The sequence below is a fragment of the Colletotrichum fioriniae genome, assembly GCF_027942845.1.
Source record: "Colletotrichum fioriniae strain IMI 355084 chromosome Unknown scaffold_15, whole genome shotgun sequence".
Classification (NCBI taxonomy): domain Eukaryota; kingdom Fungi; phylum Ascomycota; class Sordariomycetes; order Glomerellales; family Glomerellaceae; genus Colletotrichum; species Colletotrichum fioriniae.
In genome coordinates this window covers 1,288,457-1,308,147 of record NW_027076851.1, presented here as the reverse complement: position 1 = coordinate 1,308,147, position 19,691 = coordinate 1,288,457, and the positions used below count along the sequence as shown (strand labels likewise).

The following is a 19,691-nucleotide window of genomic DNA, read 5'->3' as shown; positions in this document are numbered from 1 at the left end:
CCAAGTAGGTCGGAATGAGATGGGATTTCTTGGGTATCTACCTTACTCAAACCATCCTAGGTATCCAATGAGATGACTGTCGAGGGAGCACGAGGCTGGCCGTTTGGCATGTGACAGTGAAGGAAATTCACGGCGTTTGACTGGAAAAGGAATCTTACTGCCCTAAGGACAACAGGCCGCCCCGTCGGTAGACCCCACTAAGTGGCCTGCCCGCAAAACTGCCCTGACCTCCGAATCTGACAGGGACGATGGGCGAAGATGGTGGGCCTCCAGACGGGGCGCTACCGTACGCGTACTGCAGTTGGTAAGGTAGGACACTGAACACCACACGGTCTGAGCGGAGCTGGCTGACCTGAAGCACCGCAGCCAGAGCAACTCGACTCAGTTTTAGGTATCGAATGCAGCGTCCCCCGACTCCGACTCCGACTACGCCCATCAAGTTGCACCTGCAAACGCACATCTCACGATCCTGGTTTGGGCGGTTTTGCACTCGTCCTTGTCTCATTACCCACCAGCCGCGGCAGAGCCGCGCCTCTCCATCTTTTGCATTCTCGTCTTCGTCTTCCTCTACAGCAAATCGCGCGTCACACTGCGATAACCGACTATTTGCTTGCACATTCTCTCATCCGCCTCGTCTTGGAGCCAAAGACGTCACTTCTTGCTTCTTCCTCGCGCGCCATACAGATTGTCATGCCTTGAGACCATTTCACGTGCCGGTATAGGCTTGTGCGCAACCCCTCATCACGAATCTCATATCTTTGACTTCCACATCATCTCTTACCTACGAAGTCCGGCCTCAAACAGATATACCCCGCGAGACAGCAACATGGACGTTTCGAAGGTCACCCACCTCCCCTCGGATCTGCAGTACATCCAGTACGAGCATGGTCTAGAAGCGAAATACCTTCCAGCTATACGCTCTCTGATCGCAAAGGACTTGAGTGAGCCATACAGCATCTATGTCTACCGATATTTTCTATACCAGTGGGGTCATTTGTGCTTCATGGTGCGTTGCCTTTCTCTCAATTCCCTCTTGTGTCTGTCATCGCCGTTGCTTACTTAGGCCACAGACTTTGGACCCCGCCGACGGGTCTCTCATAGGTGTCATCATTTGCAAGCTGGAAGTGCACTCGTCTCACTCGCCGCCAACGCGCCGGGGCTACATCGCTATGCTCGCCGTGGCCTCACCATATCGCGGTAAAGGCATTGCGACAGCACTCGTGAAGAGGGCCATAGATGCCATGGCCCAACGGAACGCGGATGAGGTGGTCCTGGAGACGGAAGAAACCAACACGCAAGCCATGCGTCTGTACGAGCGTCTTGGGTTCTTGCGTTCCAAGAAACTACATAGGTATTACCTCAACGGCAATAGCGCGTATAGGCTGGTACTGCTGCTCAAACCTATCGACCCGGATGCCGCGTTTGATGATTCCGATGGCCAGTCACCCTGACTAGGGGAGTATGGGGAAGATCTGCTTCTCAAGTCAAAAAGAATGCTTGACAACACATGCGGCGTTATTTGACAACAACCGCCTTGATCGGTTCATCCAGACACTGAAAGATCAGATTGGGGTTACACATGAGAGCTGGCAGAGTATCTCCGTTGCTTTAGAACGAGACATTGCATGGGTTAAAACATGAGCATCACTAGGGGCATTGGTACCGGACTTGGTGGTTTATTGCGTAGTCAGTTCTGATAGATGGTTGAGCGGTGTACAAAGGGACAGAGGCAAATTTGTTTTTTGTTTTTTTTGGCAGGGCGCATGTCGTAATCCGTATTCACTAACGCAAAGGCTCGTGGCAGTACTCTACATGTACGGCTGATTAGAGGTACATATTGAATTTCATGTACACCAGAGGAGCATAGATGCGCTGGAGTCCGTCCTTTCAGCCTTGGCGACAATCGCCGACTCTTTCCGCCTGTTTTCTGTTTTTTGGACCGATCCAGCTGGCTTTCCCTACTAGCTCCCAACAACATGCAAACATTGAGACGAGTACTAGTCTTTCCGGCCTTAGTGAGCCTACAGCTGCGAAGAGCCGCGTCATCAAGTGAACCATATATAAGCTCCTCTCGGGAAGTGGGAAACTACATGACCGATGCTTGTCTAGGATAACACATCCCTAGAACTGTAGATCGATGCCTTCAAACCCCAATGATTGCCGGAAGCGATACCGAGATATGTAAACGCATCTTGGTCGTGTCAGACCGCGATTCTTTTCCGCGATAGGGGGCTTCTACGAACCTGGTTTATAGTAAATAGGACGTCCCATGGCCTCAACGAGCTTGAGCTCTCTCAGCCGACGCAGGACCCGAGTGACATCTGCCATGTCGCTGAAGTCGGCCGTATAAACGCATACAATCCGGTCTTTCCGACCGGTAGGATCCGTATACGGATTCCAAGGGGCAACTTTTGCGGCAATGCCTAGTTCGTTATTCGCTGTGGCCCTTGCTATGACGTTCCAGACTTCGTTGACATCCTTAGGCTGACAGAAGAGCATCCACTGTTTGACGAGAATCAGCTATCATATGCAGTACGCGCAGGCCTTGTCGAACACTTGCCTTCCCGGCCTTGATCTTACACATGTGTGCGAGGCTCATGATATCTCGGGTGGCATCTTCTTGTTCTTGCCTCAGCAATTTTGCCTGCATTGCTTTGGACTTGGTGGTCTTCTCCAGGCCTTGCTTGTAGTTGAGGAGGATATCTAATCTCTCCGAGCCCCCCTCGATGAGAGTATCAAGTCGCGAGCCCTCTTCCTCGGGTGCTTCATCCTCATTGCCTCTGCTCCGCTGATTCTGCGCATTGAACCTGTCCTTCCTGCGGATGTACGGATTGCATACGAAAATCCACGGGAGCCGCTCGCTGTGCTCCGTCGTCTCGGGAGGGAGACGACCCAAGAAGTCGTTGACGGTCTCAGTCAACTGCCACGCGTAGGGAACACCGGCGTACGGATTGTGGAGTTTAGTGCTGTCAAGAGGCTCCTTCTTGACTTTTCTGTCCATCACCGAGATGGAGGCCGCCGCCGCATTCCTCTCTTCCCACCACTGAGAAACGTCAAATGACGTAACCCGAGACTCTAGGTCGGCGACGATCTCATCGTCCCCTAAGTGCGAATTAGTTCGTCTTGTTCAATATCAATTGAGCTCATAAAGATGCAAACCGTAAAAGTCGGACTCGTCAGAGTCCATGTTGCCCAATGCAGACTCCAGGAAACACAGGAACTTTTGCTCAGAGATAATGGACAGGAATGGAAGTGCCTTGGCTAGCTCTAAGGAAAGTGCGGTGAACGTTTATTGTTTCGAAGCAGAAAAAGAAAGCGCCACCCCGGTAAAGAACAATGGTCATGGACTGTTATAAAACAAGTGCATTACTATCGACAACGTGAGGGCAACGTCATCCTCTTATGTATATGTTCGAGCGGGGGTAACGTGTTGATAAAGTTTAAATCTATTGAAATGAAGGAACAAGGGGATGCCACCGATACCCCGTCGTTTTTGGAAAGGATTGCAACTTCCGAACCGATTAGCGGCTGTCAATCCCGGGGTCGGGGGTTGCGGGATCCTTCCGCCTGCGCCGGGGCCGTTAACCCTCCCGGAACTCTTTGGCGAGTGCAGAACTCTACCTAACCACCGCACGTCAAATCTCAAATTCGACTTCCCCCACACGTCTTCCCCAGACTCCAAACCACCTAGACATTCCATTATCGAAAACCCGAGACGAGACAGCATTAGTACTCAGTGAGACACCCCGCATCTAGTGACATCCTCACCAAACACTCGAAAGCTGGGGATTGGTATTTTTTTTCTTTTCAGCCCAAAACCAGAAGACAACCTCACACAATCCACAATGGGTGACTCAGCCCCGACCATTACCTCAAAGCAGTCTCTCATCCTCGACTTGCCCCCAAGCTGCATAGAGTTCTGTTCAACACATCCGTCTTATTTCGTGGTCGGCACCTATAACTTGGTCAAGGAAGAGGAGACGAAGACTGAGTCGTCAGAAAACGCAGATGGTGCTGTTCCCAAGAAGTCTCAAAACCGGAACGGTAGCTTGGTTGTATACCAGCTCGTGGGCGGCCTTGTGTAAGTCTGCCGCTTGCCTGCAACAATAATTGTCTCCTTTCCCCTTTGGCTCACTCGTTGGTAGGCAACATGTGCAAACACTCATGCATCCTTCAGCAATTCTTGACCTGCACTTCTGCCCATCGTCAGGGCTGGAGGACATCTTGGCTGTAGTCTCGAGCACGGGAACACTTTCCATCTTTAAGCTGGCCCCGGACACTGATTACTCAGAGCCGTTGAAGCATTTGGCGACGAGCAAAATATCCGATGTACCTGAAGGCGTTCTCTTCCTCTCTGGTGTCTGGGACCCGAACGATGCCGCCTGTCTTGCGCTGACAACCTCGTCTGGTGAGGTGCGTATTGTAAGGCTCGACGGTTCATGGGAGATTATAGACGAAGAGGACTCGGAGGCTGTTATCACGCATTCTCTCGAGGCTTGGACAGTTGCCTTCTCGCCACCAGACCAAGCCAAGCCCTTCGTCCTCTACTCTGGAGGAGACGACTCGGCGTTGCGCTACACATCGTGTTCTCGCAGTGACGATTCGGGCATCGGGGCTCTGTTTGCGCCCCTCAACATCCCCGGCCACGGTGCCGGCGTGACTGCTATCCTCCCCATTTCACTTGCTCTCGCAGACAACTCGAGACTACTAGTTACGGGTAGTTATGACGACACAATAAGAGTGTTTTCTGTACAGCCGCCGCACGAGACGTATGGTATGCGGAAGGTCAAATGTCTCGCAGAGGAGAACTTAGGAGGGGGTGTGTGGAGGCTCAAGTTGATCGACATGAAGAGCAATGCTGACCGATGCCGCCTGCGCGTTCTGGCATCATGCATGCATGCTGGCGCCAGAATTGTCGAACTCGAGGGCCCGCTGGACGGCGAAGACTGGGTCGTGACTGTCCTGGCCCAGTTCGAGGAGCATAAGAGTATGAACTACGGCAGCGACTTTGTACCTGCATCGGGAGTCAAGCGTCTTGAGTGTGTATCGACGAGCTTCTACGACAAGCTCTTGTGCCTATGGGAGGTAAAACTAGCCTAGGCGAAGGTAGGGAAATGGAAATCCAGCAGAAGTCACCACTGCAATGGAAGAAGCCATTGCAATTTAATTGTTTTGATCAGACTAATAGCTTGGAATAGCAGGTGCCAGAGAAATATGGACAGCCTAGCCATGATGTATGGTCTTTCTTCCAACGCTAATAGCCGGCTTCATATATGTCGGGAAAAAACAGGGCGTGGTTCTTGTGCTTAAGGGGACTTGCTAAGTTGAAGAGTAAACTTGACCGAAGTTTCCATGCATACTTGCACAACTATGCCGATGTGATTTCCAATGAGGCAGTTCCACCGTTGAAGCAACTTGCGCAGTCTGTAAACAGACGTGTCAGATACTACTGCATTGCGGCATCAAGGGGTCCTCATGCATCTTTTCCCGCAATTGGATGATCGCCAACTCTTAGAAACGTGGGGGAAGATATTCAATCGTCAGATGGCGGGGTATGTCCCTGGGCAGGCATGCATATACCAAGACCAAGTTAGCTACCCGGTAGCATGGCAAGGTACGAAGATGCCGGAATTAAACAATATAGATTCACGAGAATGCATCTGCCTAGGCGAGGTGATGTGAACTTAGGTGGGGTGACAGTTTTTCTCCGCATCTCCCATGCTTTCGTCCAACTCACAACACATGGGCACTTGGGACATAGGACTTGAAGATAATTGGGGGGCCAGTTTAGAGTGTAGTACCTCACTTGAGATTGAAGAGATGAATAATGCAAATTATTAACCGTCTTGTGTGCATCACGACGTGTGGTCTCCTGGTTTATTGCCTGTCTCCAAGTCGGTCAGGTAAAGGCTCAAGGCAGGGCAAGGCAGGGTTTCATTGCGTTAGGTAATCCAGGTACAGATACCTGGCACCTGTGAGGTGACGGGAGTCTGAGATGGCCCAGCCCCAGGTACACGGTCACCCCCCGGCCCGAACAGCACAGCACCGGGGACAGCGCATCACAGCAGCAGCAGGGCACCCGACAGCAACCACATGGAACCTTGCCCTGTGGTAGGCGGAACCACTGAGCGCGTCGGACCTGAGGTACCTGAGGTACCTGGGGCGTGGGCGTGGGTCACACCTTGGGCTCAACTCACCACCTACCTGCCTTAACGCCGCGACAATTCCCACCTTTTAGCTTTACTTTCTGTCCGCCTCTGACGATGCAATTCAATATTGCTTCTTGCTGCTGCGGTTGCTAGTCTTTAGCTTCTATCTCTGTCACGGTTGCTCCACGGATACCATTTCCGCGAAGTTCTCAAGATCGACACTCGCTTTTGCATCTGCGTACCTTACCTTATCCAATCCCAGTCTAATCTCTCTGCTTCCTTCACTACTACCCCCCGACAAACTTTCCGCTGCTCAGCTTTGTCTTGCATATCCTTCTCGCACTCGACACCGCATCAAAGGTCAGAACAAACGACCTCGATAATTCTTGAGCAAGACCTTTTTGGCAGGTACATAGCTTGTGGTACGTCCTTGCATCTCAGCATATGCATGTTCTGTAATATACTTTCCTGTGCAGTCTTGTTCTTTTCCTCTTCTTTCCCATTCGACGGCAGCCGTGGCTAACTCTAATCTCGACTTCTTGGGCAGCATTCCTCACCGAGCTTGCACTCCGATCTTTTCTCCTACCTACTCCTCTCGCCGTCGAATTCCCTCGAGTTCACCCCCATCCGACGAATGAACCAGAATTAAGTCACCTGTTGGACGAGCAGCTTCCACAGCTGGACACTTCGCGGTGTATTGCGACCGACATTACCTATCATGGACGGCCGGACGCCCAATGGCGCAGCCGGCATGGCTCAGAATACTACTTCCACCAACGGCGGAAACACCGACATCATCTCCCAGATCCACCAGGCCCTCGAGGTCATACACAGTCCTTACTCCTCCAATGAGTCCCGCCGAGACGCCCAGCTTTTCCTCGAGAACATCAAGGGCATAGACGAGGCCCCCTTCCACGGATTCACCCTCGCATCCAACAAGTCGCAGTCCCCTGTCGTGCGCCACTATGCCCTGTCTCTACTCGAACACGCAATCAAGCAGAAATGGGCCGAATACAACGAGCAGCAGTCTACCATGCTGCGCGAATGGGTTATGGAGCTTTGCCGCACCTTGTCAAAGGAAGACCCGCTATACATCAGGAACAAGACAGCTCAGCTGTGGGTAGAAGTCGCAAAGAGATGCTGGGGCGCCGAGTGGATGGATATGGACGAGCTCTTGGTACGGATTTGGCAGATACCTGACTCTCCTGTCCACAAAGAGCTCGTTCTTTTCGTGCTTGAAACCCTGTCCGACGAGGTCTTCAATGGCGACGATGCTGTTGTTGCCATGCGCGAAGGCGTCCTCAGCAGGAGCTGCGTCGAAGTCTTTACCCCAGCTTCGGTTCTCAGAGAGGCATTCCCCAACAGAGTTGCAGGCCCCGAAGTGCGCTCTGGGGAGGAAGGGTGGCTAAGCAGGGTATCCGAGTTCCTCAGTCAATGTCTCGACGGTGACGCACCAAACAACGACCAAATTCGCTCTTGCGCCGTGAAGTCCTTGACTGTGTTTTATTCTCTCATGCCATGGGCCATTCCAAAGTCTGTTGCCGTCGCAAACTGCGTCCCAGTCATGTGCAGGGCTCTTGCAACTCCCGAGGTGTCCATCCAAAAGGTACCAACCAGACCGGCTTGTGCTCGTTCCGCCGATGAAAAGGGGCCAAAAGCTGACATTGACTAGGCCTCGCTAGAAGCTCTGCACGCGCTCTACTCCCGTTCCAATTTCTCTGAACAAGAGTTCAAGGACCTTGTCGCACCCATGTATGAGGCTAGCCAAGTAGACCTCATGAAGAGGCTCTTTGAATGGTCTGCTGTGGATGTGGAGGACATAGACGAGGACAAGTATCAATTCGGCAAAAAGTTCTCAGAGGTGTGTCTTCTATTATGCAGAAAGCGTATGAAGTTACTAACTGCTAGCAGATGTTGTCCCTTCTCGGCAACTACCTCGACCGGCGGTTCTCTGCCATATCTACGAACTCGGATGTCAGCGGTTTCCTCAACCTGCTGTTACTTACCGTTCAGAGCCAAAGTCTCATCATCGCGATTCCAGTCTTGGCAACCTGGACACGCCTCCTCAACAACAGGCTAATTGGCCAGAGCCCAGCCAACAGTCATCTCGTTGGGCCTCTTCTTGAAGTATGCGGCTCTCGCTTGATCCGCTACGAGAACTTGCCCGAAGACACCCAAGACCAGACCTTCATGTTCCTCATGGAGGATACTGATACCGTTCCCGAGCGTCACGCGTTTCTCGGCAACTACCGAAGATACAGCACTCAAGTCATTGAGACCATCGTCCAGCTCAAGCTATCCGACGCAGTATACCACGTTCTCGGTCAGGCGGAACACGTTTTGCAGCATCTGTATGACGAGAGCCCGCCAATGGATGGTGAGTTGACAGATAAATGTCTTGAGCGGAAGCCAGAGAGCAAAAACTGACCTTTTTAGTCGCAACCTATTTTAAATACTCTATGCCTGTTCTTCGTGTCGATGCTCAGTTCACAGTCATCGAAGCTGCACTCAAAGGCTACATGAAATGGAGAGCAAGCACCACTCAGCAGAGCTTACCAGATTACGTAGGTGAAGGAGTCTCTGATATTGGAATCAATGCTAAACTACTTGTAGGAGCAACAGCGTGCTGCATTAGAGAGGGATTTGGAGTCGTGGTGCACCAAACTTCTCGAGATGAAGTTCGAGGATCCTCTGATTCGAAAGAGAGTTTTACAGCTGTTGGTCGCCTTCTCAACAACTGCACTTGACAAAAACCCAGGTTTCATGCTCAAGGTTCTCGAGCACATTTTGATGACCTGGCCGGCGCCCCAGCCGGAACATCGTGCTTTCAATGAAGCGATCAAGGACTTCCAGTCTGAAAGCATGGTAGAGCTGCAGAGGCTAGCCTCCAAGGTTCCTGACCACTTGCTCGCAGTTTATGACCAAATTGAGGCAAAGGTCAACGACATGATCTCGTCTGGTACTCTGGACGAGAAACGCCAAATCGCTTATCAAAGCTTCCTTTTCATCATCATCCACCGAGCATCCAACATCGACCCGGCCAAACAGGTTGAACGACTCCAGCAGTTCATCAAGCCTGTGACATCGGCATGGCAGAACCAAGAGCTGAAGAATGCATTGTCATCTTACTCTGGCTTTTGTGAATTGATGGCCTTGGACAAGGCGAAGAGGTATCTGATGAGCCATCGCGTACATGAAGTCAAGGAATGGGGTTCCTGCGAGTTGGATGCGGAGGGTTTGGCTCTGCAGGCCGAATTGGAGGAAAGGCAAAAGGTCAGTAGAACCTGGACACATCCATGGTGTTGTAATGCTTACTTATCTACAGATGTTGCCGCTCCGCCCTACCAAGTCTTTCTTATCATTCTCTGTCGAGAAGCTTGAGAAGACGTCAACTCCGTTCCAGATCTCGTACCAGCTGTGGAATGATAGCTTTCCGCTGATCCTTCCGGACCTTTTACAGTTCCTCAGGTAAATCCTGCGTGATCACTTGTGGTGTTTGCCGACTGACAAGCTTTGTAGCCACGCCCACGCCTCGCACAACCCGGATAACTGGACAGAACTGCCTAACGAGATGAAGTCTGTTGTTGGCAATGTGCTTAGCGACCGTTTTTGGCAAGCAGGCATTTCGGAGGGCAGCAAAGATGAGTTCTATGCAAGGGTCATGGATAAGAAGAACACACTCGAAGGCCTTGCTTCGACGATCCGCGGAACCGTAAGGTTTGTTAGGGAAACTTGCTACGCGATCATCTATTGCATGAGTCGTTTGGAGATGCAGTTTTACGGCTTCAGCGAGCTGCCCGGTCCGCTTGCGCAAGCACTCTTCCAAAACTCGTTCCATCTGTCAGCACATCAGCAAATTAACCTGCTCAACCTCGTCAGGTATCTTGTGGATGACTGTCCCCTTGAGCAGCGAGAGCATTTCCTACCTCCACTTTTAGCTGCCTGTTTCCAGCAAATGGACGCCAAGATCAATGCCGAATGGGAGAACTTGGAACGTCAGCAGGCGATACAGGCAGCTGCTGATGCTCTGACCGAGGAAATGAAGTCGGAGAGTATCTTGCGCCAAGTCACCTATACCGCAGTCATTATGGTGGCGGATTTCTTGGACCCTACGAAAAGGAGTAAGTGAATTTTTCTTCTTTCTTCCTCCCAGACTTGATCCTCGCCCATCTCCTCTATTTTGCTCGGTTAGATTGTCGCAGTCTCCCTCCGACCTTCTGCTTCTCCAGGATCCCTTTGGGTCGCTCCGTAATAGACTGCCTGTCTGCTACCCCGCTCCTTATCCTCGTTATTTCCCTGTGCCTCGGCTGGGAGTAGATGCTGGTGGGGATGGCAGTGCTGATTCAAGGATTTCGGAGAGACGGTATACATGTCGAATAAGCTGACATGGAGTTCTAGACCCCCCGCCATTGAGATCTCAGAACGGTCAAGAGCAATTACGAAAGTATCCATCACTTAGGAAGTTTTGCCTGATGCAGTCGACCGTAGTCGAGCCACTGCTCCTCTTCTGCACGCACGCCATCCGCATGCGAGACACTCGTTGCTGCAGCATAATTCTGCGAGTGTTCCGTTCCATCGTCCCAGACTTCACCGTGGCTGAGCCACTGTCGCCGAAATCTCTGCCCCAGGATGGTGCTGAGGTGGCATCATCTAGCAGGGACCCTTACCTCGATACCACGCCGGTATCTGCGGAAGCAGCTACCGCCATTAGGGAATACATTGCCTCGGACGTGCTCCGGGCTTGCATTACCTCCTTCCATGAGCCTTACTTTGTGGATTTACAAAAGGACTTGGCGTCTCTGATCGCTGCTATAGTGGTTTACTATAGCCCTGTCACGAGCACCCCACGCGACATTCTCATGTCTCTGCCAAACATCAGGCAAGCAGACCTTGACAGACTCAATGACTTTGTGGCTAAGCCAGCCTCACACACGCGGCAGCAGAGAGCACTTGTGCTCGACCTGCTCAAGGACCTCAAAGGAGTTAGTATTGCGGAGATGGGAAAGCTCCCCAAGAACAGCGGCTTTGGACGCGGCAAGAGATCCAATCGTAGCAAGATGGCTCAGGAGTTCATGACACCGGCCAACGAGTCGAGAACACGGGGCGGTGGGGTTGCTGATGGGGGGCGTGCCACACCAGATGCCTTGGAGGGAGTGGCCGGCCTTTTTGAGGGCTGAGAAACCAGCGGGAACCTCTCTTGAGGATGGAAACGCACCGTCGTCTGGCATTGGCTATGTGCGAACATGTGCTCCGCCTCGACCCAGCCATCTGGCCAGCAGTTGAAGGATGGGCGTCCAACCATATGGCCGAGTCGAGAGTGACTGAATGGGTTTCGAGGTGGGCTCAGGATACCGCCTGGATTGGATTACTAGAAAAAAGAGCATAGACATGTCATGGGCTGATTGGATGGACTAGGATTCCAGCCATGCTTTGGAGGATTGAAAAGATACCAGTTTTTTTTTCCAAGGACCGCAGTCTTCCCCTCGCTTTAAGCTTTGCCATGTCGTTGAGCTGATAGTAGGAGGAGTTAGGGATACAGCAAAGGTGAGACTACAATGATCTAGATCGAAAAGTGACGCACATCAATATGCAACGAATTTGCCTGGAAACCAACAAGCACGCTGGCAGCATCTTGCTCAGGCCTTCCCCGAGCAGGAAAGCCCGTCATGGCGTACATTTGACAGCGTCGGGAGTTGAGATGGTCGGCGGGTGGGATGCGGCTGCAGTGCTGCAGGTGCAGGTGCTCGTATGTAGTCCGCAAGCATTTCCAAACTGAGATAGCTTCTCATCCCGGGATCCGGAAGAAGAGGGACCCTCCCTCCCCCGTCCTCCCCTCCCTCTCCCCTTCCCATGCAGGACTGGGCAAGTCTTTGACTGGGACTGGCTAGATGGTACATGAGGACTTGGGTATTGAGGGACCCGGGGAGGGGGGATTCACCAAAGGGATACTGGTAGACCGTAAAAGTGTGGACGGGGAGACCCCCCGCGCGATTGTTCGTCGTTGCACGGCCGATTCATAACTTTTGGGCGACAGATGTACCGTGATTGGAGCCCCGAGAACATGGTTTGAAAGAGAGAAGATCCCGTCGTCTAAACTGGACGTGAATAGCAGGTGCATCTGCCCATCTCGGTATCAACCTTACCACGTTTACTTTGTGTATCCGCAGCCGGGACTTCGGGACGGGAATCAGAGGACCCCAAGGCCCAGGGCCAGGGCTGTGGCTGTGAGGAGCGAGAAGGAGCGGGCGGGTAACCCGACGATCAACCTCGGCGATCGCATCGCATCACATCGCATGGAAACTGGAGTTGGCGCTACACGGCCGTTTTTTTTTTTCTTTCTTTCTCTCTTACATTGCACCCCCTGTCCTGGAGGTAGTGAGGTCGTTCTTGTTTATTTTCTCAAGGAGAGGGGGGGCCAAGGGCGAAGAACATTTGTACGCATGAGCTGTATGACGGTGGGGTTCGTTGAATCGTCGGTATCATTCCAGGAACCACATTATCGTCAATAAGAAACGGCGGCGGGAAGACAAGATTTCTTGTTCTCGGAGGGATTTGCGCCCCTCTCTGCGTGGAATGGTTTCCCTGACCTCAAAGTACAAAGTAGATGGAAGATGCCGAGGCCACACAGGTCATCATCACCCCTACGAATATGAGTAACCTCCATTCATCCACTAGCCTATCATGTCAATTAATTAATTTCTAGGAACGCCCGGTCACCACGTGGTCATCAGGAGAGAGGGGTGGAAGGGAATTGTCTTGGTTTCCCTGAAATCCCTCCCCTCTACCTGTCTTCGGCCGAGGCATTGAAGAGATGAAGTTGTGAGACGAGGAGGGGAAGACGATTCATCGGCGCTGGCTCGCCACACACACACACACACGCACACAGACACACCCCATGCCGCCTCTAGCGGCTAGATCTACTATCAATCTGCTTGGAACCCTACTTCAATTTGCCATCGATGAGCTGAACCGGCATTTCGTTGTTTGTGTTTGTGTGGTTTGATATAAGCCTCGGCAAGATGGCGTCGCGGAGCTCCGGGAGACGAGTACGTAGTTCATGTCCCTGTCCCATCGATTTGGGACCAAACCTTGAAGTTTGGGGAAGGGGGTGGGAAGGGATCTACCCCGTAAGCTCACCCACAACATGGTATCCGTAAATGGTAGATCGGCGGCGGCATACGGCATACACGGATACAGGCATTGAGAATTGGGGGCGATGGTGTTTTACAGAACGAGAAACGCAGCCTTGTCTTGTGGTATGTTGTTTGTGTGTACCATACCGTCGGCTTTTCGTTGCTGTATGCAGTAACACACGCCCGATGCCCAGAGCCGTATTGGCGGGTCTTACTCTGGGGCGATCACCGATGCGTTTCGGGGCGCTCTTCCCCATAGAAAGCGGTGACAAATAATCTCATCGAAAAGACATCCGTCGTTATTTCATTGCGGATTTGGGCACACAAGCCGGTGTGGGAGATGTAATGAGCTAGATGGAGTAATCTGAAAACTCGGCACTCCCAACGAAGAAGACAGGATAATAAGAGAGAAAACGGTCAAAGGTCCGAGTTAGTGTGCGAGAATGCGAGGAACTCTGGAAAAGTCCATCGGCGCGTTCTAGAATTCCCGTCTCCCAGTAGACGGGGTTTGGAAAGTCTCATACGGCATGATGAATTCATGGGACGAAGCACGACCTAGGGCTGGACCGGCAGTCACTAGTAAACTATGGAAGAAGCACTGAACCACTCGGCCGATGGAGCTGGTTCTTCAACGAGACTGGGATATGGCAAAGTCCCAGCTAACGTTTAACGCTCGTTGCGTCTTGACTTTGTAGATTACCTCATCCCTCGCTGTCGTTAATTGACCCTGAGCTTGTTTACCTTGGTAAAGCAAGGTTCCCGCGTTTTCCGGCTAAGCAGCCTGACCGTGAACTCAACCGACGACGAGTGTACGGAGTAGGCTTGATGAGCGGCTTTCGCGAAGTTGAGACAAAAGCGAGGTGTTTTGTTGCATGCGCCGGCGAGGAGGAGTATAACCTGTCACCTCATCGACTGTCTATGCGTAGATGACGAAGAGGTGCCTGAGAGACGATAGAATTCAGCCATCCTCGAAAGATAGACGCGGCCCGTGCAATGCGAAATCCCGTAGCCGCGAGTAAGGTAAGTGGGGTGACTTGCTTAGACTCAAGATTTATTAGTCGAGTGAGCTCCTGAATGATCCAGCTTACATCCGCGACGGATAGACTTTCCTGTGGTTGGGGATGTCTTGTGCTACTGCTGTCATGCCCCTCTCGACGGTTCACAACATGTAGATAGCATGTATCTTTGGCACAGACGCACTGTACGTCTGCGCCTTGCGAGGTATCGGTTGAGCTTGATACGCTGCAGCAGTTTGTTTTCGTTTGGTACATCCATTCATAGACTTTGGTGACTCCACAATTGAAGAGGAGGTTGGGACGTTGTCATAAATGACTGGTAACATGCAGTCCACCTTTGCCATCTCTTAATGCGTGAGCCCAGGCCAGGGTTCTGGAGCCGAATCGAGTATGTATCCTCTCGCACCTCTGGGGACCTGGATGTATCGGGTGGTGGTGTGTGTGTGCTAGGTATGAGTGGTAGGCCCCGTGGTCCCGTCAGAACGATATCTGGAGATCTGAGAGAAGCAACACGGTTCGCTGTGATCGACCGACCATGCCTGCCTAGTTCCGGAGACTGCGAAGATGGTCGAGGGGCCTTGGGGGCCTAGGCTGGCTGGGGAAGCTTGCGGTCCTGGGCTTTTGGTTGACTTTTCGCCGGCCTGGCTTGACAAATTTGTTTGTGCCAACGTCGGCCTGGCAAATGCCCAATGATGAGTGGAATCGACATTTGCAGCTCAGGATAGGATGATCTGGAGAGAGAGGCTCCCATGGAGGTTTGACTGCTGGTTTGACCAAACAGGGCTTCATAGCCTTTGATAGATTCTGCGGTTTGGCAGCGAGGCAAGCAAAGTATTGCAGCACCCGGCGTGGTTCCGCTATACTGAGGTCAGTCGAAAGACTGGAAGCCGCTTTCGTCTTGATCTCGTTTGACTGTGCGTCTGAACTGGATAGGCTCTGACGATTGCGCCGGGCCATACGATAGATGTCAGAAGGGGTTGATGGGCAAGTGACAGGCAACGTTGTTGGGTCATTGGGTCAATGATGATTGGAATACAATTGGATGGCCAAGGAAGGTTATCCGTAATCCATCGCCGCCGTTGTCGCACCAAGAGGGGATGAGGGGACCCAAGAAGTGGTCGACTGTGAGTCTGTGAATGAGACAATGAGGCTGCGCAAAGGATCGGACGCACTGGCTGGCGTGATGGTCTCGTTAACCTAGCCATTTGACAGGGGAGGGATCACTGCAGGATTCCTTCCATGCCACTCTATCTGCAGCTGATGGGGGCTTCTAGCGTAAAGGTAGCCTAGCTTCCACTAGTGATCGTAACATGTTGTCTCCAGTCGGAACTCTTGTCTTGTCTTGTCATACGGTAGCATGCCTTGGGGATACCTCAGTCCTCAGGTCGCTGGCTGTGGATCGGAGCGGAGAATGGAAGCAAAAGAAACAAGACTTTGACTGTGCTTCACAGCGGCCGCCGTACGAGGTCCGTGAGCCGAAGACAGTGCAGTGACACCTCACTTTGTTTGTCCGAGTCGAGTCAACTAGGCTGGGAAAGTTGTAACTGTGCGTTGGTCCGTTGGATTGGATTGTGGGTTCGAGTTCGAGCTTGTCGGCTGTTGTTGGTTGTCTGAGATGACGGGTTTTCTGTCAACGGCTTGGCGTGACGCGATTTTCACTTTCTGCGAACGAGCGGATGCAGTATTTCTGCACCGACAAGTCGATAGTTGCGAACTTGCGTTGGGGCAGAGGGTTTGTCAACGGTCCGATCCGGAAATGTCAAATTAGTAGATTGGCAGATAAAATATCCGTACAGTAGTGGTCGAGTCCATCAAAGCCGCCCAAGCGCAGATAGCAAAGACTGGAGACTCAAGACTAGAGAGTCAGTCAGACAAGACAGGCCAGAGGGTGATGTGCATTCCGGGGATCCATCCAGGCATGTTTGCTTTTCCCGCCAGCCATGCGCTCGAAACAGACACTCATGGCCCAGCTTTGTCTTGTTTTATCTTGTCTTGGTCGTTGCTCTTCCTTTGGGGGCCGCGCCGCTCACCTGTCTCCTGCATCTTAGTCACCAACGCGCAGACAAATCAACCGCGCTGTTTGTATGTCTTGCCGGCACATGTTTCCTCAAGCAGGAGAAGTACGGGACACTATGCCAATGTCTCAGCATATTGTCTCGGCTTCACGCCGTCGTCTCGTGGGAACTTGGAAGTCCATTGAGGAGGCAAGGGGACGCTGAGTTGCCTTCCTTCAGTGGACATCGACATTCTGTATGGATCTTATGTGCTGTGTCTCCAGAGGTGCTTCACTTTGATAGTAAGGCAAACTTGAGCTTGAAGTCTAAAAAAGACTATGTATGTGGAAGAGGCTGAAGTGTTCGAGAAAAGAGCACCAGCAAGTTCCTGACTATGTCCAAATGTACTGATGTACTAATCAGATCTGTAGGGAAAGCACCTTAGTGTATGGTACCTGACGACACTAAGGTACCTGACGAGAGAGAATTGTGCCCCAAGAAAAGAGTACGTATATGCCAAGACAGCACCGGCGTCCGTTCCGGAAGTAGCCGTTCAGAGACTCCAGACCTTAGTGGCTGCGAATTTTGAGTGTGCGGTGAAACCGTCCAAATACGGCAGCGCTAGTTGTAGGTAGTACTTTTGTGTGGCGCTTTGTACCTTGTACTGTGTGGGTTTTCGTGGTTTCTGCCGTCGAAACTCAGCTCTACCGACTCCTCCGCGCCATCTCATCCAGAATTCAAAATTCAGAGCCCAGAGTGCGATACGATGAATGCGGACAGAAGCAACGGCATCCCACCGCCATTGTGCTGGTCTTTTCTAGTCGATGTCGTCTTCCAGAGTCGATCCCGTTACCACCCAGCAGTATAAGCGTCCGCCCGTCAGCAGCCCTCGTCCCTAGACTCGGGTCCAGCTGAAGGGTACACAACAATGAACCAAATCATGGGGCCAGATGCAAAGGGCCAACCAGCGGCATGGCAGAAAGCCAGTCAGTGATGCCCAGTTGCTAGTGGGAGGTCGCCGATCCAGCTGGCCCGACTCCCCGATACTCGATGCTGTAGTGTATCACCAAGATCCCGGGCGTATCCTGGCCGGCGGACGAGCCAAGCCAGCTTCACATCCCCTCACTGTCACGCTTTCTGCGACAGCCACCGTTGGCGGGGGTCCTCCGAGTCCCGAGGCTCTTCTCCACCACCAATAACGGGTATCTTTGCTCCAGCACTCTACACAGTATGGTCTATGGGCCATGGGTGCCCTTTTCGGAGTACTTGGGAATTGTAGGGACGGTCGTATGATACGGTTGTATCCGTACCAAGGTGGACGGAATATTGTCCAGGGGAGAAAACAGGGCCCCAATAACAGGTTAACAATGCCATGGTGTGCAACCCATAGCGCCTCTACTTGGTTTGGGTTCTCAGGAGAGTTACATTCCCCCTCGGCCACTGACCTCTACCATACACGGTAGAGACTGAGTGTGCCGCCAGCTCAGATCAGCAACGTCTGCAGCTCCAGCTTGTTGTCAAAGCGGGCCCCCCCTGTTTCCTTTCCTTTTTCTTTGACGGACGCAATTCTGCTTTCCGACCGATTTCTGCCCTCTGGCTTCTGCCCTGCCAGCCCGTTAGCTCTGGGCTAACCTCTCCGTACAAAGCAAGGTATCCATACGTGGCTGCCGTATGCATATACCACAGTAGTAGTCCGTTTGTATTCCCTGCTTGCTCGTCCTTTTGCCCCCACCCACAATGAAAACCCCCCATCGCCATCATATTCCCCCTACCCTCCCCCATGCAACGCATCGCCCTGCTACAGGCTAGTTACATGCGCCATAACGAGAGGCAAGGTACCTCTAATCCAAGGTCGGGAAGAGGGGAAAAGAGAAGATGGAAAGGGTGGGAAGCATGTCTTCTGTAGTTCACTGCAGACTCTTTCTATGACCTGGCTAGCCAGCGCTTGTAAGGGAAAGGTACTTTGGTGATACCTACAACATGGAAGTTCTCCGTGGGGCTTACAGTATGCAGCATGTATCTGGCGTTTCCCTGGCCTAGTGTGTATCTGCACTCGAGAGGAGAATCTCTCGACAAGGGTCTGTTATTTGCCTGACACGACTTCACAGAGGACTGAGAGACTGCTAAATTAATAGAGACTGGCAGAAGCCCCCCTTTTGAACGGCATTTCCCGTCTCTTCCGCGTGTCTTAATCTCTCTGCCGATGCGAATATTTGGCCACATGTGCATGCCTCCACTAGCACGTTAGTAACGCGGAACATTCAACAATAGACCCGACTTATTATAACTGCATCTCCTACCCGCCCTACCTTACCTCACCTAACCTTAGCTTGTCCGTTGTTACCTTGTCCCAGAGCCGGAGGTATCCGTACTCAAAGTCTCGACCCGACATATTCGTACACCAAGAGTCAAGAAGTCAACTCTGGGCCCCCCAAACACGACACTCTTTCTTGTACTCCCTATCCCCTAGCCGAACCCTACGCACACGGCCTCATCGGCGCATCCTGCAACATCAATCCCATCTTGACACTCTTCACTTGCCGTGGCCGGACCAGGCACACCCCAGATCGTCCTAACCACGGCCACCCCCGGACGTAGCAGGGAAACAGGCCCAGTGAGACTCGCAACTGCGCCGGTTCTCAAACACCACCCGCGTGGCTTGGAAGCCTTCCATCCATGCGCTCGCCTGCCATTCTTCTACCACGTCGTCTACCGTTCTCACTCCCCTCACAACAACCTGCTTCCACTCACGCCTCGAGCCACGCATAGAACCGTCTTGCCTGCTCAGCTATCTTACTCGATACTCGTTCTACTCAATACGAATACTTTACAACCCAATTGGCATCCCTAGAAACGCGAGACCGATCTGACATATTCAACTGTCCGTCTCCCATCCATACCTTTGGTTCTCATTTGGTCCCGTCATTGGCCTCTCCCCGTCTCTTGCCACATACTACGCCCTTCTATCATCTCAACACGAACACGCGCTCCCGGACCCGGCTTGTCCCCGGCACTTGGTTCCAAACGCCCACATTAAGTCGCCCACCGGCTTACTATCCCCTTCAGCTTAGATAGTCATCGCCCTCCGCACACCAAAAGACACCGCCTCGCCTGTCTGCGAGTTTCATGTCGCAGCAATCTTTGGTCCAGACATCAACAGTCGATCTTTCACGCTCACCCTGATCGGCCGTCAGCGTGATCATCATACGCTGAATCACCCTTGAATAATCCTACGATTAAAGGGACCGGACGAACGTTGGGGTTATTGTAATACGAATCACCTCCGAGAAGCAGTGTCTTATAGTCACTGGCTAGTCTCCCTACCTACTCAACGCCGCTACATAGCTGCAAACATCAAAACAACTATCTCACTACAGCATCTCGGAACAAAACGTCATC

At 52.2% G+C, this 19,691-nt stretch overlaps 3 protein-coding genes across 3 annotated transcripts; all 3 read left to right on the top strand.

Annotated features, from left to right (window-relative positions):
• Positions 1 to 826: 826 nt before the first annotated feature.
• Positions 827 to 1,451, top strand: naa30 (N-alpha-acetyltransferase 30; the record flags this gene model as incomplete). The annotated part of the gene is made up of 2 exons (XM_053196896.1): positions 827 to 1,006; positions 1,071 to 1,451. The coding sequence occupies 2 exons, from the start codon at positions 827 to 829 to the stop codon at positions 1,449 to 1,451; spliced, it is 561 nt and encodes a 186-aa protein (XP_053045584.1).
• Positions 1,452 to 3,845: 2,394 nt separating this feature from the next.
• Positions 3,846 to 5,100, top strand: N0V96_010855 (uncharacterized protein; the record flags this gene model as incomplete). The annotated part of the gene is made up of 2 exons (XM_065759077.1): positions 3,846 to 4,081; positions 4,242 to 5,100. 2 exons carry the CDS (start codon positions 3,846 to 3,848, stop codon positions 5,098 to 5,100), a joined length of 1,095 nt encoding a protein of 364 aa, XP_065612387.1.
• A 1,767-nt stretch (positions 5,101 to 6,867) lies between these two features.
• Positions 6,868 to 10,278, top strand: MSN5 (karyopherin; the record flags this gene model as incomplete). Its single annotated transcript, XM_065759076.1, has 7 exons — positions 6,868 to 7,647; positions 7,822 to 8,010; positions 8,061 to 8,526; positions 8,586 to 8,713; positions 8,763 to 9,422; positions 9,475 to 9,617; positions 9,669 to 10,278. 7 exons carry the CDS (start codon positions 6,868 to 6,870, stop codon positions 10,276 to 10,278), a joined length of 2,976 nt encoding a protein of 991 aa, XP_065612386.1.
• Positions 10,279 to 19,691: the final 9,413 nt, after the last annotated feature.